Raw genomic sequence first — 24,398 nt, forward strand, 5'->3', positions numbered from 1 at the left:
TTTGACCACAACGTTAACTTGCAGCACTTACTCAACAGTAGGAACGTGCTTGCTAATAAAATAAAATATGAAGACAGTAATGCCAAGCCAAGCACCTCCTCTTAGTCTTCTTATAGAGCAATTGCCATCCAGACTCTGGCAAAGTCTCCAAGACAGGGAGGCCACTAGGGAAGCTTAGATAAGAGAGAATGATCTCAAGCTACTTGAAAATTCTGCGACTAGATCTCAGCTGTAAGGACCAGTGACAGCAAAATTTAAAGCAATTCAGGCAAATACAATAAAAGAAGGCAGTAAGCAAGCATCTTTCCAATTGTCCACTAATCACTGTGGCTGTCCACCTTGGCCAATGCTACAATAAAAGGAAGATACTGATGCACTTCAAGCCACGAGATGTGTTGCTTGACAGTTAGACACAGAGAGACCAAAGGCCAGCTGACTTGATGAGCAAATAGAAGAATTCTTAAGGCACCACTTCTATTGGCAAACAAATAAGACTACAGCAGGGTGCCAGCTGGCAAGGAGACCCCCAGGAGCAGAGAAGTTCAGAGAGTCTTACCTATATACAGGGAGGAATCTTTCCGCCTCACGTGGTCATCGATGTAGGAAACTCCTAGGGGCTGGACAGGGGTAGCACCAATGCCAAGGAGGACCTGTGCTCCAATGAGCAGCAAGTACATCATGTTTGTCGCAGTCCTGTTCCTGCAGATAAGGTCCGGGTCTGGTCCCTCGTCACTGGTGGACCCGTTGGCAGCACACACGTCCCTCCCTTCAGCCCCCCAGCGAATCTCCCCTGATTCGTACTCGTACTGGTGGGTCAGAAACTCAGGCAGCGCAGAAAGGAGGGCACCCAAGGCCATGACTATCCCTCCGCATCCTATCAAGCGTGGCCTGTGTCCTCGGGCTCCAAAGTAACTCACGAAGAGGATGAGGGCCAGGTTCCCAATCTCGAAGCTGCTGGCAATGACTCCCACATCTGCACTCTGCAGGTTGAATCGTCGCTCTAAGGTGGTTAAAACACTCACCTGCAACAGAGAAATTCACAGATGATTACTTAAAGAAATACTCCCCATATTCTCCATACAATTTGGTGAGGTGATGGATTGATCCCTTCCTTTCTGGAGATGAAAGGGCCAAGTAAAATCCTGCAACAAGGAAGCAAGGGAATTTATTGGCTCAGACTGGGGATGCTTCAGAAACAAGTGCTGCAGAACAGGCATAAAACTGGTAGGACCAAGATGAAAATAATCATCCTAAAGTTTCAAAGCCACAGGATCAGCAAGACTTTCAGTATACTGCTGCTGAAAGCTTTCGAATTTTGCATTAAAAGCACACATTCCTTTGACTTTCCATAGGATCTAGACACCTACATGCCAAGGGCATCTAAACCACCATGCAGTACTCTGCCAAGTCACGATCTGCCCATTCAAATGCAGCCAAATCAGAAAGTCCCAATAGCCAGTGACCCCCGATGGCCTACCACCTGTTTGAGCACATGCTAGCTTCCAAGTTTCCCAAATCCATCAATGTATTTTTGGATACTTAGAGACCTGGGACTCCATAGTTGATTCGGCTCCATTTGGGCTCCCTTTCAATTTGAAGGCACAGCCTTGGCCTTGCAAGCCCTTTCCTGCAGGACCAATGCACAAACCACTCTAAAAAAAATGCATCGCGGCAGGCACCTCCACTTTCTCTAAAAAGTGATTGCAGCAACCAAGCAGCAGAAAAGCTTGTGGGTATTTCCCTCACACATCAGCATCAGCCCATGAAATTGGTTTGAGACAGTGATGCAAAAATAGGCAACAGAAGACTTCTGTTAAAGTATATAAAAAAAAGGTTGATCAAATGGCTTTAACTGTTTGCAAATTACTTAATACTTGGATCCCCACTTTCCCAATAATTTTGAGAAGACAGACAAATTCACATCAAAGATTTAAAACTACAATGAAGAGGCAAATAAATAAATTTGGGTTACTTAACATGAAGATGAGAAAGGGATACAGTTTTCAATTATTTAATAGACCACTGCAAAGAGGAATGACCCTTTCCATGCTTCCAAAGGGGCAGGACAAGAAAGGACAAGCTTAAACTTCAGCAAAGATGCTTTAGGTTAAATACAAGGTGTGTTGGCAGGGGCAAACCAGCCTTCTAATGGCAAGGACTGCAAAGCCCTGAAACCTGCTCTCTGCAGATGCTGCAGTCTGTCATTGGAGGCCTGAAAGAGCACAGACAAGCCAGCAACAACACAGGTGTGAGTGATCTTGCCACAGGGCAGGAAAATGGACCAGATCATCTCCTGAGATCTCTTCCAGCTTTGATTTTATGGTGTGATGAAACACAGGCATGAGTTTTGTGCAACAGTCAAAACACTGATCACAGCAAGAAAATGAAACGTTAGGTACCTCAGGTGCTGTCATCTCTACTCAGGGGAGAAAGCTCAGTGTATGTTCATGCCTATAGCCATGTCCCCTTTATAAATATATATGGATATATCATCTTGAACATGCCACAAAAACACCCAAAATCTACACCTTGGGTAAATGAGCATCTTGTTTTTAATTGCACATTGCAAAAAATGAAGATATGTAAGGTTGTCCTAAAACAAGCATATTCTTCTATTAAAGAACAAAAAACCACACACACAAAACCCAATGTAATAAGGACCTCATAAGAGAGGGCAGCCTCTGGAGAGCACAAAAATAGCCTCCCACCGGAGGCACTGGCAATCTTTGCTGCTGCACCTCAACACGCAGGAGCAGCCTGACCGACTTTAAGGGATTCTGACAGCAGCTCCTCTCCAGGGCAGCCGGGCTCTCCCCGCCTGCACCCCGGCTCCACTCGGGCAAAGGCAGCTTTAGCAGCAACGCAGTGGCAAATTCCTGCTCTGCACGAATAAACACTCCGCCCCATGCAAAGCTCATAAGTCAGATGGACAAAAACAGACCTTTTCCATCACTTTTGAAAGTTTAGCTGCTGCTGTCATCCTCCCGCACTAAGTGCCAAAGCTGAACAAGGAAGTGACCTGCACAGTAAAAGGAGGAGGAAAAAAAAACCACCACCACCACCAAGCTCTGAGCCCCCCAGCAGCATGATGTGCGCAGCAGGAGGCTGCTGCTCTCCAAAGCACGAGGCACCTGTCTGGACAAACAGCACTGTGATTCCCGGGGGAAGCTCTGCCCTTCTGCAGGACGGGACACCTGATCCCTGCTCCAGTGCTGCCCCACGCTCAGCGGTGTCAGCGCTCACACGTGCATCTCGTGGAGATGACATTGGCCTGCGCCTCGGTGGGAGCCAGAGCCCGGCAGGTGCAGAGACGTCTGCTTTGAAAGGTCGCATTAATATTTTCAGAAGGAAGCATGAGAAGATGGAAGGACCTGCCCAAGGTCACACTGCCCAACGCTGCGGCCCAGCGCTCCTGTCACTGCCGCCTCCCACACCAGGCGCCCGGCCAGCAGAGCAGGCTCCATCAGGCTCGTTCCTCATGCAATGGAAAGGTGGCTGGAGCTTCAAGGGCAGGGAAAAGCAGGAATAAACCTCCCTTGGGACTTCCCATGGCTAGCGAACAATTCCCATCCCTGCGGATGGGCTGGAGAAACTCCTGCTGCTGCTTGGATCCCTGCTCGCACCAAGGAGAGCTCTCTCTGTTTATAGATGCAAGAAATATCAGAAATACTGGCAGGCTCCCCCTCGCTGATCCCTGCAACTGAAGGCCTCTTGCAAACAGGACTTGAGCTCAAGGGCTTGTGTTCAGAGCTGGTGACACTGCACCCACATGAAATGAAGGTAGTTGAGGACTGCATTGTAAATACATAAATAGAGCCTTCCTTCCGCCCTCCTGACACCCAGCTACAGTCTCCAGCAGGTCCCCATGGGACACGGCTGTAATGAGACCCCACAGCCACAAGTTAGGCACAAGTGGGTACATCTCTAAGACTAACTGAACATGCAAATAAATAAAATCACAATTATGGGCCCATTCCTGAGCATCATCTAGACAGGAAACTCATAATTACTCAATAAAGTTGTGTAAACTGTGGCACAGAGACACACACAGTAATGAGACAAGTACAGACAACAGAATTAACTTATGATGGAATAGTTCAGGTTGAAAGATGGAGCCAGTAGAAGTGATTTCCCAAGGGCAACAGGTAGTAACTAGCTTTGGGAGTCACTCCCACATTTCAACTCGGCTGCCTAGTTTTAGGCTTTAACCGTGCATGTTTACAGACAGCTAAAAAGCATGCTGGTGTTTAGAAACACATCTTTGCTCTGCATTTTACATGGGTCAGATTTCAGACAGCTGCATTTCACATAGAGAAATTACACAGCTTCGATGTGCAATTAGCAGTGACTGGTGACAGCAAGTTGGTGACAAACCCAGGAATAAAACCCTAAAATCCTCACTCTTACTCTGCAGAATTTCAGTTGTTCTTTTCCATTTGAAATACACTTAGAGTGCTCCTAATTAGGGAAACTGAGACAATCTCCAATAAACTACAATGCTGCCTCATCCCCAAAATACTTTCTACTTTGCTTTGGCTAGGGGAAGGAAGCAAAAAGAGAGGAGAATGACCCAAAGCAACCACCCACGTGCGTGCTCAAAGGGGCAGCCTTCTCCATACTCCAGCAGGCCTGAACCCCCGGCCAGTCCTTCTGCTCCTGCTGCCCCTGGTGCCACCCCTGCAGGATGCCACATACTGCAAAAGAGCAAAACCATCACATCTGCCTCGAGCACCCAGAAACGCCAGGCTGCAGCAAGCTGGCAGCAGCACTAGAGCTGCAGCCTCGCATGGCTCTGCAGCAGCGCTGAAGTCACCTCTATGTCCCCACTACTCTCAACGCTCTTGTGTCTGTCCCAGAAACAGTGCTTCATAGGTCAGCGGGGCTGCAGACTGGAAAGCACTTTGGCAATACCACCACATAAAGCGCCCCAAAGCTGCCAGCCCAGTTGCTTTTCTGTGTCTCAAGGCCTTCATCCATGCCCCCCCACCCCACCCCGTTCCTTATTTTGGAGCTGCCTTTCTTGTTATAAGAATGTCCTCTGTCTTCAGCAGGCTTTTCATTTCATGCATGTTAGGTACCTCCTGCCCAGTCTTCAAGAGTGGTTCCATAAGGTTTAGCTATTGCACTGCTGAGATTCAACAGCCACCAGCACTTTGCAAGCTCATGCTCCTCAGAAGTAATTTTAAATCAGAATCGGTCAACTGGGCCAGTGTAGAATTAAATCAGGTAATCCATCTTTCTGCCTTGCAGTGAGCAGAACACCTTAGAGGCAGTAACCATCAGTAATTAAACCCTGCACCATGTCTGAGCTATGTGCACACTCATGTACCTGCCCGGTACAGAGCTACTGAACGCAGCACGTGTGCATTTGTCTCCATGGATTTCAAAAAAAACAGATTCACAAGGACCTGGGCTGAAGGAGCGTCTCAAGTCCACTCTAAAGTGTTCTTCAATGATTGAAAAAGGAAAATCATCCCACATAATGCATGCAGTGACAAACGACCTACACACACACATCAATCACCACCTCGAAATTTTGACATCAAGCAACTTTATTGCAATGCCTATAACTAAACCCAGGGAAGCTTTTGTCATGCCATTCTGGACCCATTTCAATAACACATGCTCACATTCATCATTCTTGTCTGCCCTAGATCTATAGATCTTGGCATTTCTGAACCAAGGTAAATTTGTTCTCTCCATGGCCTGTTTAAATTAATGCTCAGCAAAAATGCAGCCCACAAGTCTGTCTCACACTATTGCCCCATTCCAGCACCAAGAAATGAATCTAAGGCTGGGGGATTCGTTATTCACTCAGATATGTAGTGTATTGGAAATGAATATCATATTGTTCGCATCTCCAATGATCAAGTCCTATTCACCCACAGAGTCTAGAGATAAGTTCATTGTATTAATAATACAAGGTTATATATAGAAAACACATTGACTTCATGCCTGAAGGGCCTTTTTTAAAGGCTTCTTTTTAATGTAAAACACATTTTCTCAGTTATGTGGTAAGAGATTGGACTTGAAGAGACATGTCTGCAATGCTACAGGGTGTAAAATAATTGCCTGGCAACTATATTCCCAAAGGAAAACAAACGAGAACCGTCTCCCACAGGCTCCATTATGGACCTGGGAAACAGGATTCCTCAAAAAGCCAAAGCAACCAGCGCAGGAACAAAGTGCCCGTTGTAACAGGTGCCCACTTCTTTAGAGGGCAGCTTGTCCTCTTGTCCAGCAATGGCACAGGGTGGCCGAAGAACATCCCAAGAACATGGTTAAGACATCCCACCTCCCCACACAGCCACGTTCTCGCACTCTGCCCCTCTTGCCACCCACCCTGCCCACTGACAGCACCTCCTGTGCTTGGATTGAAAGCCAAAGGGAATGATGTTGATCCCCCCTCATATTTTTGCTCCACAATTTCAGCATTAAAAGATGATTTCTGGCTGAACCTGCTTTTAAGGCAGATGGTTGTTAGCTCTTGCCCACAGTTTCCACCCAGGAAGGCTGGGAGGGATGGCAGCTGACCACCAGCTGCAATTCCCAGCACAAGGCACTGGCTTTGCTGGGTGAGGAAGAGATCCACCCCATGTCCAAAGCCTATTGGAGGTACCAGCAGCCTCTTTGCTAGTGCCCATCCCACTGCTTCCTTCCTGCGGAGGCACAGGGGCATGCAGGCTGCCCATCTCCTGCAGGCCCTTGTCTCAACATCATCCCATGCAGCAAAGTCAGTGGGAAGTTAAGGAATGTTCTCACCATGATGTGGACACCATGCTGGCTTTGGACACACTAAACTCAGGGAAAGTGAGAAGGGTGGTGATACCAACACACCCAGGTCGGCTCTGCGCAAAGTCTGTGACCCAAGAAGAAGGGATATTACACCATGCACCAAGGGATGTAGCACAGCTCTTGTTGCCAAGAGGAGATGCACCTGTTTGATAACCATCCTGTCTTCCTTCCTCCCTGGCACCATGCTGAGAACAACTGGACCACTGCTTGTATCTCGCTTTTTATCAGGTGACTTCTTTCCTCCCTTATCACAGTAATCTCAGCATCCTTGCCACCCACCTTCAGCTGATGTGGGACACAAAGCAGGGACATCTCTTGGTCACAGCCATGCCACCAGGCACACTCAGAGCAATAACTACATGTTGTGAAAAGAGTAAAGAGCAGTCAGCACATGCAGAAGATAGACTGTTAGTCAGGAGTTGATACACAAGGGAAACCCACGCTTCATTTTGACATAGCTTCTGCCTGCCAGCAGAGAGGATGAGCATCTTGGGGAAACTCACCAGACAGCTCAGCTAGCTAGAGACCCTAGAAAATCATGTGCATCTCAAAATTCAATGAACATGATTTCTTCTAGTATAGCAAGACTGCAATCCATGCAGATCACATGCAACATAACTTATGTGATCCAGGCAGTTATTGCAGCAAAGGCTCTAGTGCCATCATCTTCAACCTTTGCTACCTAAAGATCCTGCACGGGACACCAGAAGCCAATCTTTTCTCTGCCTCTCATGAAAAGGGATGTAGCATTGCCCCATTTTATGGGGAGGTGGTAACAAAAAGATGAGAGTAAGAGTGGTTGTTTGCAGTCTAACTCCTCACTTCAATCAAGAAAAGCTAGAGTGAGTCACTGACAGCTCGAAAGTAGACACAGGTATAGAGCATTAGACCACACTGAACTTCCCTAGCACAAACAACCTTCAAGTTTTTCTGTCCTGAAACAGTTATGCAATATGGTCAAGATTGGCCTTTTGTAGCCTTCTATGTCCCAAAGCATAGGAGATGCTGTTTTACCTGCAGCCTGAACGTCCTTACAACCTTTCTGCCTCCAAACCAGCTGTTCAAGATTCATCTCACCATGTACAAATTCATGTGATATTTTAGCTTCTGACAAGATACCTACATAACTACATTCAGTGTCAGAACCCATTTGTACCATGCACTGCTGTTTAGTAACATAAACGCAACGAACCCAGTGGATATTTGAATCCTTATTTATTTTTAAATGTTATGTCATTCTCAATGATAGCAAAATGCATATCATCATAAACATGCAAAGGAGCAAACCTCAGCCCTATATTGCAATTCTGCGTGCTGTAAAAACCAAAGCAGACCTGTTGGCATGCCTCAACCCATGGGGATGAGGAATTCCATGTGGAATACAGGCTCTACAGCAAGGGTTTGCAAAAAACAGGGCCTCCACTTAACTATGTGAAAGTAAACAGCCATAGGCATGCAGACCAAGCAACTTTGGCATCCTGCTACCCCACTTCCCTGCCAGTGGGCCACTGTGCAAAGTCACATAAAGAACAACCTAATATATATGAAAAGAGGCTCCTATAACATCAAGGGAATTTAGCCACAAAACCACAGATAGGACCAGCAGCAAGATTTACATGCAGACTCAAGTCTCTGCAGCACAGCACAGTTTATTTTTCTAATAAAATACTTTCTAACACAGTACACTTGTTATACGCTCGCACGGAAGACAGTGTCGTAAGCACAGCTCCTAACCACAGCAGAAACCGTACCGCAAGCCTGACGAGAAAGCCTGTCATGCAAAGGGTTTCACATTATCTTCATTTACGATCGAGAGCCAAATTCAGGGCTAAGGGTTGCATCCGAGCTGTGCCAGAGTGCAGATAAAGACAGGAGGCCTGCGGAGCTGAAATATTCTCAGCTGCCAGGCAAGAGCCAGGGCAGAAGTGACACATGCAGGACACACTAATAAAAGCTTTGATGGAAACTGAATTCAGTTTTCATGGTTGGAGGACAACGGTGATTATATAAGGGCTGTGTACTGAGAGAGGAGGTTTTCTGACAAGTGCTACCACTTTGCTCCTCATCTGCTGGGGCTCTGCCGGTGTCTCCAGGGCTGCACTGCCCACCCCACCGCAGCAAACAGGAACTCGCCTGAAGGAGAAGTCGGGCACATTTCTCTTCAAGCAGCACATGAAAACCTTCCTCCTCTTGCTTACTAATTTGAAGTAAGCTATTTAAAAGGGAAGTAACAAAATGGCCATGTCCTCTTGTCAATCTACTGCACTTCATAACTTGGTATCTCTCTTGTAAGTTCTCCTAAGCATCTGCCATGGCAATTAGGGTCCCTCTCACACCCAAGTAACACCCTGAGTGTGTCCCATTGCCATGTGAGCTGCTTACCCTCATCTCACACCTTGCAGCCCCCGCAAATGCTGTCCATGTCATCCTGCCTATTTGCTAAGTAACACCCTCCCACAAAGCTGTTTGCAAACTACTCATTTCTCTTTCCAAGTTGTCTCGGTGCAAAGGCAAAAAGTACAAACGGGGCCTGCTGCTGTCAGACATCCTGCTGAAGAGCAGGGCATGAGCAGAAGTAAACAGACAGCAGGTCAGGCCTTGGGGATGATCTTAAATCTATTCTTGTTGGACCTAGATATTACCTGAACATTTCCTGGGTGAAAAAAAGGGTGGGAGTTGTGAAGGACAGACTCGGGGCATCCTCGTGCTTAAGTCTGGCAATCCTTACCTCAGCACAGGCCAGTCAACTTCATATCCCATACTGTCCTATGCTGTCTTTTTACCACTCCGAAAAAGACAAAATATGCCTTTTCTCCCAAACAGAAAGTGACTTTAAAGCATTTTTTAAATAATATACATATGCATACCTGCAGGGAATTAAAAAAATAGACTTGTTAAGAACAGTTAATTGTGAGATCTAGATTCAGCTTGCAAATTTGTCACAACCCCACTTGGACTCAATGTATTTTCTGCAAGAGAGATGCAGAGGAGGAGATGTCTCACCAGATGATGAGAGATCATCTCTCTCACTGGGGTTCACTACGAGAGCTATCAAGAACTCAGTAGGCAAAGGCATCCGCTGAGGCTGTGCGCACAGATGGCTGAATTTCACCCCTGTGTCTGCAGGATTAATGACAGCCCTTGCCTTGGGAGAGCCACCTAACCGCAACCGATGGGATCCCCTCACTGCAACAGGGGCAGCAGACCGCGTGGAAACTCAAAAAGCACACGCAAGGAAAACAGAAATCACCATCTCTTCCTCCTACCTATCAAGGTAGGAGGTGGATAAAAGCACAGGAGTAGAGGAGCCCCCATGTAGAACAACTCCTACAGCATGGGCATTGCAAATTCTGGGAAGAAACCAGAATTCAGTGCATGGCTGAGTGGCAACGGGCTTGCATTTGCTGTTCTGCCCAAAGCCAGACCAGATGGCAGCACTAACCAACTGGTTACCAAACCCAACACAAGCACTAACTCTCTCCACATACCTTCCCTCAGCCCCAGCTTTCACCTACCCTGGGTTTTGCAGGTGCAAGGCCGGTCCTTCAGGCAAGCTGCATGTGCAGCTGGAGCGTTCACCTTGGCTGTAAGGATCTCTCACCCTCAATGTACACAGCTCAGGGCAAGGCATAAGGTTTGCTCAGAGATATGCAGCAAGCAAAGGAAAACACGAAGACATCTGCATTTGAGCCAAGTGAGAAAGAGCCACCAGTATCTCAGTGAGGTGGTCTCCACAGCCCCTGAGCACCGGTGGCTTACATGGGAGGAATTATCCCAGGAAACTGGCCACCAATAACCCCCAGCAAGGCTCCCAGTCCTTCAAGTTGCCTGGGGGGAGCTGGAAAACAGGCAAGCTTCAGATATCAGCTTGGCTTCAAGCTAAATCAGCTTGGACAGTTTGACTGGCAGAAGGAGTCTTCTTTATCCAATGCCATTACCAGTTATTCTGTATCTTTTCTTGTCCACCACAGGCCTACTAAAGCTCCCTTTTTGCCCCTATACATACTCACACACCGCCCGCAGCCTTTAAATCTTCATTTTCCCCTTCCTTGGTTAATTCTTCACTCATCTTTTGCAGGGAGCTACTACATGAAGTTCATTCCCCTTGCCGTGGACTTTTCCATGGCTGCTGTCTCCAAAGGTGCTAATTGCTATACTTTTTATTAACCAGGTACATAGCACTTAGGCTCTAAATGTGGCCTGCTTCAACATGGCTAGACGACACTAAAGAAAACCACTGCAATCAATAATTGGAAAAGAGATTTTTTTGAAAGCACTTAAGCAGCTTTGGAACAAAAGTCTCATTTTCAGAGAGACACTTAGAATAAGTCACTTTTGTCAAAGAGTGTGGCTCAAAGTCTGAAAAAATAATATCCTCGGGCTCCTTTAAAATCCATCACTGTCAGACCAAGGAAAGCAGCTCCAAATAGTCTTTTCCTGCAAAGGCTCAGAAAGCAAAGGTCTATAGCCTCAACCCCATGGCTTCAGGCGTGGTGAGAAGGAAGGAGGGACAGCAAGGAGGCTGCATCATAGCCCAGGGTGAAGGAAGAAGCCCTCAAACCAGCCACAGGTGTGACACTACAAATTTGTTCATTTAATAGGACTAACATTATTATGGTAGCACATAGGGACCTCACTTGGGGCCCTGGCCATGAAAACTCTTCCACTCCATCTGCTGTCGTCCTACACTCACAATCCCAGCCCGTGAAAGTCCCATCAAGCCTGACAATGTTGTCACTACTTTATCAACAGAGCTAAAGCCCAAAGAGGATTTGGGGAAGTTGATAGAAAAGCCGGATGAAGAATCCAAATCCTTGGTCTGCATCTTCACCAAAAACTACAGGTATTGGCTGTTGCTTAGCCTAGAGAAACTGCCCTCTTTCCCCTTAGTCTGCCATGGCTAATACTGCTCAAATGCAAATACAAGGCAAATTCTCTAGGCACCAACATCAGTCTTGGCTGATGAAGAGAGTCCGCTCGGACATGATGGCTTCAGAGAGCAGAGTGCACAGGAAGGACCCAGTTTGAAAATACTACCCACGTGTGGCAGGAACAGCCACCCATCCCCACCGAGATGTCCCGATCAACAGCTTCTCCCTGCCTAGTATTGGTTCAGAGGCAGCAACTCACTGCTCCCGTTGTTTCTCCTCATGCCTGTGTGTAAGCAGCAGTGGCAAGGGAGAGCGCAGGGAATCACGCAGGGGCACCGGCTCCTGGAAACATGCCAGGAATTTAATTTTTTGCAGTGCTATCTGGATACCAGGAGTTCTGAGTGCAACCAGCGCTAAGAATCAAATAGAAAGTATCTGAATCTAAACACTACTCCCCACTGAGGTGAAATAAAGGAGAAAAAGGTTATTTTACTTTAAACTTGCATTTCCAGTACAGGAGAGTTCCATTTATCTCTTAAAAAGAGAAGTTCCATGCCTTGAAGCCACACAATACAATACCTGACCAAAATCCATTATGTTTTGGTTAAATTCTGAAGGTGCTGCTCTAACTCAACCAGAAGACTCCACTTTCCCACAAGCCTTTCACTGAGTATTTTTGTTCATATTGGTCATCAAGTAGGAACGCTGTCTCACAGCAAGTCATTGTGAAGGAGAGAACACACAAACACTGAGCTGGGAGATGAGAAAAAACAAAACAAAACACAAAACCACTCACGAGGCCACACAACCTCGTAGCAATTCCTTGACCCGCTGTGGTTTCCACAGACCAAGCTTAACACACCCACCCACCAACACCGTAAAGCCAAATAATGACTATTTACCACAACACAACTTGAAGAACATTCTTTATGTGTAAAAGGATCTTCCCAGGATGTTAAATTCTATGTACGCCCTTCCTAGTCTCTTCCTCTCTTGACTCACTGTCCCAGCTACACAAGTGCCTTAACTGGTTTGAAGCTATAAGCCTAAAGAAACCAAAAGGGTATCCTGGTTCTGCATTCTGGATGCAAACGGGCTGGCTTCTGCTGTCAGCAAGACCACAGGCCCAAAACACAGTGAAACAGAAATCTTTGCACTCAGATGCACCTCTGAGCTGCTCTTTTGCACACAAAAATACCAAAGATGTCAAGATACGAAGATATGAGTGTGGGAACACCTCAAAAATTCAGACAGTGACAAGGGACCCCAGGCACCATCCGCACATGCACACTCAGCATTTACAATCTGCATCTGGAAGTAGAGCACAAATTCTAGATACTGCATCCAGTATTCCCTACAAGCCATTAAATACAACTACAGTAATTCAGTAGGGATTTATTTAAATAATAAAGCAGTGGCAACAAAAAAGAGTCTGGCAAAAAGCTCATCAAGCTTGAATTAAGTTGAATGATTCATATCAATAAATACCATCTCAACTGTAAAAGGCTAAACCATAAACCCAAGAGACGCTGATTAGAGGCTCTTCAAAACCCGCTTGGATGCAGTCCTGTGCCACGTGCTCTAGGTGACCCTGCGTGTGCAGGGGGTTGGACTAGATGACCCCTGGAGGTCCCTTCCAACCTTAAGCATTCTATGATTGAAACTTTCACCTTCTCCCAAGGAGCTAGCAGACAGTTTAAGCACCAAGGCAGAACAGCAGCGCTGATGCATCTCAGCGCTGAATTTCTGTACAGGAGCAGCAGTCAGGAGAGTTTGCTGGTCACAAGCTACACAGCAGGCTACAAGCACAATGCCACAAAGCTGTGCTTCTAGCATGTGGTTTGCTAGCATGGCTTGACTTCAATAGCCAAATAATTCCCAAGCTGTCTTGGGAATCTGTTCATTGAGGGATCTGTCAACACCGAAGCAGCCTCAATAGAGCAAACGGGCTCTGGGAAGCGAAGAGTTGCTCTAGCTCCATGGAATACTCAGTCTTCCTTTTTCCAGCCTTTGCTCTCAAGTTCTTTAAAGTTGGCAGATTTGAATCCCAAATCCTATGGGAAGGCTTTTGGCTAACCCTATGCCAGCTCCCTTGATATCCAATTTCTTTATTAAATATCACAGAGTAGAGCAAGAGAAAGAACAGAAAGCAAAACTCAGCCCACATTGTAGCACTGTGACCCATTGGCTCCAGCTAGCTAAAAGCTATTTGATTCCACCTTTTGAAGAGAAAAATACAAATTTAGGGCCAAATCGCTCCTCTATGCCCTGGAGCTGGAGGATACACAAGGCCAGCGTTCAGGCTGCCCAACACCTCGTACCCAGCAACTGCTCTATCTCCCGGGCTGGCTGATCTTACTAAAACCAATATCACTGCCCTCCGCAAACAAGCGCCCCAAGACAAAACGTGCCTTCAATTAAAGCCACTGTCACTGAGCCAACAGCTGCACTAACTTCAGACATAAGGGCTTGCATTATAACTAGCAATATGCAGCAGGAAACAAAGTGTGGATCTCATGTCTTGGCTGAAAGGCCCATTGTAGATAACTGCTCTCTGGCCCATACATTAGGCAGGACAAAAACAAAAACACAGTTTTCTTTTGCTGGTAAGTCCTAACTAATGCTGCCCACTATTTCTTGGAAAAAGGTTTATATGTCCAGTGCCTTCTATACAAGTCATACAAGCAGGAGCTCTTAGCATAAGTTATGGGGAAGCTCATTTCCCACAACTCCAGACAGCAAGAAAGAGAAAAATAGATACACACACATATATGTTTATATTTTATATATATACATATATATATATAATATATATGCACACACACACAGAGCTCTTCGGGCTGAACCTCCTTGCTGGTTGGTGTTACATCTAAACAATTTGAGAGACATAACCAAGCACAGAGAGAATTTGGGCAAGGAAAACAATTTCCCCAACACAAGCCAACAGCTACCATTTCTACAGACAACTCATCATGCTAAAGTACAAAATTAAATTGTACTTCAGTTCATATCCAAAGGCGGATGCTGTCAGAGCACAGGGGGCACCGATGGAACGATGCCCATGGTTCAGTGCTATTGGAGTCAGGGGAACTCGGCTCTCTCTCTCTCTGAAGGGTCTCCACACAGAGCAAATGAGAAAATGCTAAAGGACCCACAGCCTTAAGAAAAGCAATGAAGATCTCAAGCAAGTTTTAATAAAAGAGACATTAAAGTTTTAAGAACAACTTGGAAGCAATCACTTTCGCTAAGCTATGACGACTCTGGCTCTGCTTGCAGCCTCGAGGAAAGATAAGAACCAAGCCATAAGGCTGGAAAAGTGGAAAACTTAACCAGAGTTTGTCCTCTGGAAAAGTGACGACCAATTACTTATTGTTATTTCTCCATTTCCCTGCTAAAGGGAAGAAAAAAAAAAAAAAAAAAAAAAAAAAAAAAAGCAATTTACCCATCATCTGGCATGTCAATAAATCATGCAACACCAGAAACATCAGGATGAAAAGCAAGCACCCTTCTGGCAAGCACAAGTCATTAGCCTGGTACAACAAATGGGACATCACTGGAGCATTTCATGTGTTTCAAAGTAATTTTCTTCTAGTCACTGTTTGTAACTTCTATTTTGGACACTCAAAACTCAACCCCTCTCTTCTCAGTGTGGACAGGTCTAAGTCCATAGACACAGCTGCTATCAGCAGTGCAAAGGACCTTTTTTTCCACAGCACCAAACAGATCAAGCTGGTCCTCCTGCTGCCTCTGAGAGATCCCAAAAGAGCAAGGTTTGGCCTCCAACATCAACCTGTCTGCAACAACGCTCTGGTCTACCTGCTCATGTACCAACCCATGGTTACACAAAGCCAAACAGAGAAGTGGAAGGAGGTAGCAGCTATTTCATATCCTCATTTTCAGAAAGAAAAATAAAAAAAAGAAAGAAAACAAAGGAAAAAGACCTTTTTGCAGCACTCTTCCCGTTAAAGCTCCATGGGAGAAAACAAAGAGCATTCATAGTTTCACGTGATGGGTTGCAATCCTCTCAAGGAGGGTATTTTTCTCACTCCCTATTATTCCCTGGGAGAACAGAAGCAATGAAACAATCTACAGCTAGAGACACAAAACTTAAAGCTCTGTCTTGAAACGACAAACAAATACCCATCAATATCATAGAAAATCCTGACAGGAAAAGGAAAAGCAGGGTTTTTGTTTTTCCTTGCTATTCCCTGGCAAAACTGTATTTGAATACAGGTGCTCCCTGACAGCTGAGAAAGTGCAAAGCTTGATATAATATATGTTCCAGGGAAAACACATACTTTTCCTCTAACATAAATTTACAGTATAATTCATCTGCTTTAAGAATAAAGGGCATCACTTAGTACTTGGCACCAAAACTTTCAATTCCACATCACTTCACCAGATACTGCAAGCATTAAACCTTTAAATATCACCTTAAAATATACAAGCACAGCAGGCAACTTCAAGGCTATTCCTTACTTAGGGACCCCAAAAAACAGCATCAATTTTAATTCAGCCAAAAAAAAAATCAAGTGTTTGTGGAGAATGGAAATATACCATTATATACATATATATTTAAATTACTTCCACTGAAGTGTTTCTACATTCCTCCACACCCACACCACCCAACTCCTCCCGACCAGCCAAGCTTCTGGGTTCTCTGTGGTGTTTGTAGTTGCCATTTTATTAGGGAAAAGAAAAACTAGAGAAAAATGTTAGAATCAGAAGCAAAACATCAAAGCACCAAAAACTTGAAAGCAAACCTGACATAGTTGCTTTAGAAACCATAATGCTGGCTGAGTCACAAAGACCTCAATAGAAGTGAATTATCCAAATTATTTCAAGAACTTTACTGTCATTTTATGGAGCACCATAAAACCAATTTTTAAGTTATTTTCCACTTTCAGTAAACTCAGACATTAGGAATTATACACGTGAAGAGTATAGAAAGTGTTTTAAAAGGACACCTCAATATTAAAAAACAAAAAACAAACAACAAAAAAAACAACCCTCTAGCAATCCTTGCCTAGAAAACAGATCCTTACAGATCATAGGATGCATAGGATGAAAAATCTTGTTCTGGGCTCCCACATCCGCCCTTGCAGCCCCCTTATCTGAAAGTCATCCAGCCTGCAAACATGCCAAAGCTGTGCACGAGGTAGTTGCAGACACCAAAAAGATAAAGGTTTTCAGAAATCCAGAGGAGCTGCCTGGCTGCTTACTGAGGAGAAAGGCACTACAAGGGGAGAGGAAATAGAAAGGAGAAAAAAAATCTAATCAAAATTGCTCTTCTTTCTTGAACCATAAAACATAAAAATGATGACAAATAACAGTAACTCCACAAGCAACCCAGAAATACAACTTTTGCTTTTATGCTACAAGGAGTCACTTAAAATGAGTGTTTTCAGGCACTACAGCAGTATGTCCCTAATTATAGATATGCAACCTCAATACAGTGGGTACCTTGCCACAACCAAAACCAGGGGCTGAGATCAAGAGTTGAGTAATAAATATTAAGGGCTCGATATCATAAAGTAGTAATAAATACTGAGCTCACACACATATACACATTTACATACATATATGCACACACAGACCGATGCTTTTTGTTCTCAGGTCTTCCATAAACTTGGTAGGTGGAAGAGTTCCAGTTGTATCTCCGCTCTCTATGCTCTCATCTCTGCATAATCTGTGTATGTATATACATGCATATACACTAACACATACACACCTTCCTCACTTGAAAAGCTGGGCAAGAGGGATTTTTTTTCCTCCCCCTAGGCTTTGATCCATTGATCACCTGGACTTCTTTGAGGGCACTTCCCACACCACAAACGGGACGTGCCAGACACTGCAGGGACTCCACAAACAGTTCATCATCACTATTTATTTTATTGATACTGTTTGAAGTGCAGCAGAATTAAATCTTTACTCAGAGGAGCAGGCAATCCTATCTGCTCTGCCATAGGCATCTGAAGAGACAGTCCAGTGGTTTCACCAAAGTGACCTCTCGGGCTTCTACTCCCGATTTTGCTGCAGAGTTATAATGAAACCTTGTAAATCAAGATCAGTGGCCCATTTTTTCCCTTATGCAATAGGAAGAATAAATTCTTCCTAAACACCCTGGAAGCTATAAAGATACAAAGTATCATCGTGTGTTTATTTAAACCTTCTTGGATGATCCTTAAGAAATACCACTTTGCAGCTTCATCTGGTGTTGATCAGAAGACAAAGCTCTGCTAACTCATGCAGGCTGCAACCTCGCCCATTAAGTATTTCCATTGTTTAATCTTGCTACCATGAAGGAACAACTGGAAACCAAGGAGTGCACAAGTAAGGAAACATTTTATATTATTATACACAAAGGACAAATTCTTCCTGATGAATTACAGAATAACTCTTCTGAAGCAATAAATTTACACAGCTGTAGCAGAACAGAAGCTGGCTTTTGGACCTTTACAACAGCCTGAAAGGGAATAGAAAGTCCATGCAACCTGAGAAGAACCCTTTTCTGGGAAAAAGGGAATATCTTTTCCTTGCAGAGAACAAGAGGGAACACAGTCCAGCTGACCCCTCACTGGGACAGGGCTTTAGCTCTCTTGCAGCTTAAAGAGTCGCACTGCATAAAGTTACTAAGCAAGGACAAAACAGACCTTTAAAGCAATGCATTCTGTCATCTAATTTAAAAGCCCTTCAAACCTCAGCTGCATTAATACCGCAGGCCATTAAAACCCAGACCTGGTTATCACATCAGCACGCAGCACTTGCCAGCAGGATTCTGGAAGCTAAGACTGGCCAAAAGAAATGAGACACTGGTTTTACGATGGATCGTAACACCTCTGTGAGAGGCTGCTCTTTCTTGCAGGGTTTACAAGTTAGAGAGAAGGAAGAATTGCCAAACTTTCTGCTAAAAATAAAAGTGAAATGCTAAAACTGATCAGTCCATGCCCTTATAGAATCATATACACTTGGCAGTTAAATGCATTTAACCAAGAAAGTAGTTTAGAAAAACCTCACGCAGCATGATCAGGGATAAATGCATAGTTCTCTATGCCATGTCATCTATTAGGAGCAGTTTAAAAAAATAAAACTTCAAACCAAAGCACATATGCCAGTTACAAGCCTTCCTGGTATTCAAAATCCACTGTAGGTCTGGATCAGAGGTAGATCCCAATAATTTGTAGCGTAAGTTTTGTAATGAATCAATCTACACTGCCAGCTGAACCCCCTTAGGAGTCCAAAGGCATCAGTATCCAGAGCTGGATCCAAGTTTCTTCTCCAGTTTGGGGTGAGAGACCCTGAAAACATCAAAAGGCTTCTGAGAAAAAGAAATGCGAATGTAGTCAAAAGAGCTAGTTTAGAATAACTTTCTGTGCAACTCAGCTGCAAAACAGACAATATTCTCTAATGGGAAAGCCATACTAGAAACAAGTTTCCAGAAATAACATAGCCAGCAAAGATATATTAAGGAAAAATGAACTGTAAGCAATAACCGGCCAATGCTTGGCAATCTCCATCCCCACTAAAACATTTATTTTCAATCCATTTTTTTTCCCCTTTAAATACCCCAGTGACAAATAAATTATGAGCATTATGGCTAATTCATTACTCAGCACCGCTACAGAAGGAAAGAAAAGAACAGCAATATTTTAAAGCAGATTCTTATTCTAGGAAAAATAAATTCTTGAATAAAAGTAATAAACTCAGTGGAAAAAAAAATGCTCTTGCAGGTAAGTCATTGGACTGAAGCCCCTGAAACTGGATCCCTTGCTCTGCCAGACTCTACCCATGGCTGAGCCACTTGGGCCCTGGTACCATTAACTAAGTGAAAGCTTTATCAGCAGCTTCAGCAAAGGAATCAAACTCTTATTACCTGCCTCTCTTTCCCTATCTACAACACGAGCCAGCTCTTAACTTCTCCCACTCATCTCATTCAGGCTGCAGCTACCCCGGGGGCAAAGCATCTCTCTTTGCAGATGCACAGCACCAGGCGCAGCAATAACGCTGTAACAGGATTCCTATATTAAAGTTGTCTTTAATGACATCCTTCATGCAAGCCCCTTTACTGGCTTCAAGGAAAGCGTGATTAGGTCTCTACATCTCTGGTAGAGTAGAAACACTGTCAGACTTGCTACATTTTAACACCAGGCCTTCAGGGAAGAGGAGTACATGCAAAAGCAACTTGGAAATCCTAGTTCTGCTCCTAACTCACTTCCCTGGTGACCATCTCAGAGCTCTCCTGTTTGTCTTTATGTTATTTACTGCTTTTTGGTGTTTAGAATGTTAATAATATCCCAATTCACAATTATAATAGAGACCAAACAGAATGAGCCCATCTCACACATCACACATGCACACACAAGCACCTGGGCCCATACTGCACAACAAGCCTAGCCCAGGAGCTCAGCACGACTCTCAAAACTTCGCATTCAGCAAACCAAGGATCAATTTTGAATCCACTCCCACACCAACACCAATGCCCCCTCCTTGGGGGACACCAATTATTTTCCTTTCCACCTCATGCTCAGGCCAGTCCTCCCCTGTGGCTGGGTAAAGCACGTGAATAGCTGCGTTCAAAGCTGCAGCAGAGACACCTCAGCACATCCCTGCAGAAACAGCTCCCAGCACCGAAGAGCTGCCTCTCCGCGTGCTCCCCGCACGCCTGCCCTTCATCTAAAGAAGCCACCGACTTTGGCAGATGTTGGGTGCTCGCAAGTAGGTCAGTTTGAACCGGAGCTATTCGAGGCTAAATGCTCGGGAGAGAAAATTAAATTGCGCTCCTGCTCCACAGACTGTGGCTGCCGACCCCAGAGCTCTCTGCCTTCTGCTAAAGCAATGATTTCACCACCGGCTAGGCAAAAGATTTGACTGGCAGGGTGATGAAATCCCTCAGCAGCACTTGAAGCGTTATTACCGGTTAAAATATTCCAAACTCTGCTGCGCGTAAGGATGGGGAGGCGAGGGGGACAGGAGGGAAGCGCTGCCAAGGTGTGTGAATCAGCCTCATCTAAATCACCGCCGCTGCACAGCCGCCAGCCTCGCTGCTCACACTGCTGCATTTGCCCAAAAGGCGTAAGGCTCTGCCTGGAAAACGCAGGTCCCATCCTTCACTCCTTGTGCCATCGGCACTGGGAAACGTTGGCTTTTTAACCCACGCTTTGAGAGCGCAACCAGAGCGGGAAATCGCCTGGGCTTTTCAAAGTTGCTGCTGAAACCCGGAGTAACTTCTGCAGCAGGAATGTCTGCAGGCACCGGCAGCGCCTGCCCAGCACCACTGCAGTTGCTGGGAAACTCAAGTTTCCAAAAGGACACGGGAGTAATTAGATAAAGCCAAATAAACGCGCACACTAAATGTTACAAGAACATGCAGATAGGAGGGTAGGCTCAGCCGTGGCAGAAATTAAGCCAGCAGCAGCGGCTGGCATTTGCATAAGCTATGCAGGATAGTCTTGTAATGAGCGCGCAGCACCACGGCACATCGGAACAGATGCATCTGCGCAGGCAGCGGGTGCAGTAAGCGACAAACACGCTGGAATGTGACATTGATCAAACATTCCCTAAAATTTCACATGAAGGGCCCCAGAGAGGCACCTATCGATTAAACATACACATCCACTATTGGCATCCTGGGGTGTTGTGAGCACCGAGTTCTGTGGGAGAAGGATTAGACTTCATAGATTTTTATCAGCATTTGTTATTTATGACGCACTGTTGGCAAGTGCAGTGCATTATCCATATAAACATGCATAAAAGTGAACAATCTTTGCTTCAAAACCACACAGTAGATGAACGGAGACTTTGCACATTATTTGAGCATTCTTTGCTTGTCTATTGTGCTGAGAATGTGGAAAAGTTTCTTACCATCTCTAAGAAGAAATTACAATAATTACAATATATACTTCCAAATTTATTGATGAGAAAGCCAAGCCAAATTGAATCCAAGCTCCTCCATCACTCTTAACAAACCAGGCCACTGCCTGGCTGTCTTAAGACACTCAGTTTTTGCCCTCCTGTCTCTGCGTAGAGGAACATGGACACAACTGAGAAAAACCAACTTGCTGCCCTAAAAGGAGAAATGAAAAGGTTCCTTTTCCTGAGTTACAAGTACCAAGAGAAAGTCATAATGCAGCCAGGCAAAGCAGAAGTAGGAATACAGCACTCCATCAGCACAGACAGACTAAAATTAGTAGTTTATTCAACTGTCCAGACCCATGCACTGTAATTGTCCTCCACAGCATCTCCCTATTTGTCTTTCGTTCTGTTTGTTCACTGCTTGCTTTTGCCTGCTAATTTGTCCCTCGGGGACCAGCTCAGCAACCCACCGCAGAGACCAGTAGCCCTTATTCATAGGAGACACTTGAGTCGATTAAAATCCATGTGCGGTTACACCTGGGCAACTCCATGTGATCTCCACGGATTTCAGCACCCCACTTCCCAAGAGGGCAATTGAGAATAGCACCTGGCCCCACAGGATATTTAGTTTGCAAAAAATATTAGGTCAAAACTTCCCCGAGCATGTTCCCCGCTCCTGCTTTCACTCTCCCCAAGACACCTGTAAGCACAGCACTGATGCAGAACCTCCTTAAGCATAAACTTATCCTCCAAAGATTAATATAACACATAGGTCTAAATTCCACATTTGCATCTATGTGGCATTTGCAGCAAGGGATGATAAGTTGCACAGAGAACAGCGAAACACTTGCACGATGCAGCTGGGCCGCTTCTCATGCATGCTGTGGATTGTTTTGAGTTTTTTTGTTTTGTTTTTTTCCTCTCCTGTCCCCATTGACCATTTGCTGTTACTGTCTGTGGAGCTGGCTGGCCATTAGGGCATGATGTCATGTTGGTCACGATACGGCCTGCTCACATCATGTGCCCTGGAGAATCAGAGAGGGAAGGGACAGGAGCATCTCGGACAGTTTAACCCATGAGGGGAAGGGGCTCGAGACTCTTAGAGCACAATAGCAGCAGTGTTTTGCAGCCACTGTGTTCGGGATACATGAAATACTATGAAGGAGCAAGCAGGAGCACCTCATTTCAGTGCAGAGCACTGGAAAAACTAGAGGGAGGAAAAACCTCTGGCTCTGTAACAAGACAGCAAAGGAGTTGGACAAAAATGCTCTGCTATGGACTTCATGATCCTGCGTGGCCGACACACAGATCCTCTAGCAAGACGTGCCAGCACTGGCCCCCTCACAGCTTGCTCTCTTCCTAGCACGCTGGTGCCCACTAGGTGACATCAGCTCAGTGGGCTATTCCTTGGCTATTATTTTAATGCAGGATTATCCCACGCTCATTCATGCTGACAGCTCAGTTTGAAGTAGCTCATCTGAAACAGCGTATCTACTTACTAAGGTGTTACCCATGGGAGAAAACCACGGCCCTGGCTGGCCTAAGAAGTAAGTGACAACCGCGGATGCCCACACCAGGCAGGAGAACTACTGAATTCCCCCCACAAAAGACATGATGCAGCTCAGTTTGTAATTATAAGCACATTCCAAGCCAAACTTGCATGTTTCATTAAACGGAAAATGACTGCAAATTTGCATTTCATATTCACAGAGAATATTAGCGCTATTTTAGCTACGTGCCTTGCAAAATTACAGATCACATTCAATACAAATTTACATAGACTGTTTATGTTTGTGAGAGAGAAGCAGAGCTAAATATGGAATACAAGTGCAGGATGTGGAGAACTTGCACTTAGATACTGTATACACTACACTACATATACGGCCTCAAAAAACCTCAGAGATTAGCAAATACGGTTCTTTTCCATGGAAACTATAATTCTCAAAATCCAGCAAGCTATTTTGAGAAATTTACATCAACTCCCCGCTTACATGTGCTGGAAGCAGAGCACTTTTCTCGGCTGCCTCTGCCTGCAGAGGCTCGGGGACACCAGCCCAGCCTCCCGCTCATCTTCCCAACTCTTGGGCTCCGCTTGTGCAGCTGATGCCGGCGCTCGTGGCGCGGGCTCAGTGCAACGTCCCATGTCGCCTGTTCCGTACCCAACCCCACGCGGGTGGCTTAGGGGGCCGCTGTATCGCTGGCAGAGGACAAGGTGGGAGGCAACGAACTAGCCCGAGGCGAACGTCCCCTTGTGCTTCGCTGCCCTTTGCGCGGCGCAACTCGCGAGAGCCGGCAAGGGGTAGCGGTGACACCGAGCGCGGCCACGGGGGACCCGGCGGGGCAGGGGGGCAGCCCCCGGCTGCTGCTGAGTCATTTCGGGCTGGGACACGGCGAAAGCCGCAGCGAGGTGCCCCGGCGCGGGGGAAACTTCTCCGGCGCCGCTGCCCGCGCCGCGCCGGGGCCCGGGCACTCACCAGGTAGGCGCCCACTGTGCCCTGGGCCAGCATGAGGGCGCACTCGGACACCAGGAAGAGCTGGATGCTGGAGAAGCAGGACACCTTCCTCCTCCTCTTCCTCTGCCGCTGCGCGCCGGCCCCCGCGAGCTCGCCGCCCGCCGAGCCCGTCTTGCCCGGCATCCTCCCGGGCGCCGCCGCCGCCGCCGCGCAGGGATGGCGGCTGCCCCGCGCCTTCCTCCTCCTCCTCCTCCTCCTCGCCGTGCCAATCAGAGCGGCGGCCCGCGGCGGCTGCTGCCTCTCCGCCCGCGGGCTGGAGCTGCTGCCATGGCCAGCGCGCCGCCTCCTCCGCCCCGCGCAGGCCGGATCCGCGCGCCCCCGCCGGCCAGGGGCGGGAGGAAGCGGCGCTGGGCGCGGCGGAGGCTCC

General features: G+C 46.1%; 1 protein-coding gene across 1 annotated transcript in view; it reads right to left on the reverse strand.

The window, feature by feature from the left end:
* SLCO3A1 (solute carrier organic anion transporter family member 3A1) overlaps window positions 1-24,169 on the reverse strand; it is a 127,920-nt gene extending 103,751 nt beyond the window's left edge. The window contains exons 1-2 of the mRNA XM_088539416.1: window positions 23,993-24,169; window positions 557-1,022 (exon numbers count right to left, since the gene is read on the reverse strand). Coding sequence (XP_088395542.1) covers window positions 557-1,022; window positions 23,993-24,154 — 628 coding nt within the window. The 5' untranslated portion in view covers window positions 24,155-24,169. The remainder of the gene's footprint in view (window positions 1-556; window positions 1,023-23,992) is intronic.
* Window positions 24,170-24,398: the final 229 nt, after the last annotated feature.

The sequence above is a fragment of the Tinamus guttatus genome, unplaced genomic scaffold (genome assembly GCF_059628265.1).
Source record: "Tinamus guttatus ecotype Peru unplaced genomic scaffold, ASM5962826v1 Tinamus_guttatus_pri_ptg000004l, whole genome shotgun sequence".
NCBI lineage: Eukaryota > Metazoa > Chordata > Aves > Tinamiformes > Tinamidae > Tinamus > Tinamus guttatus.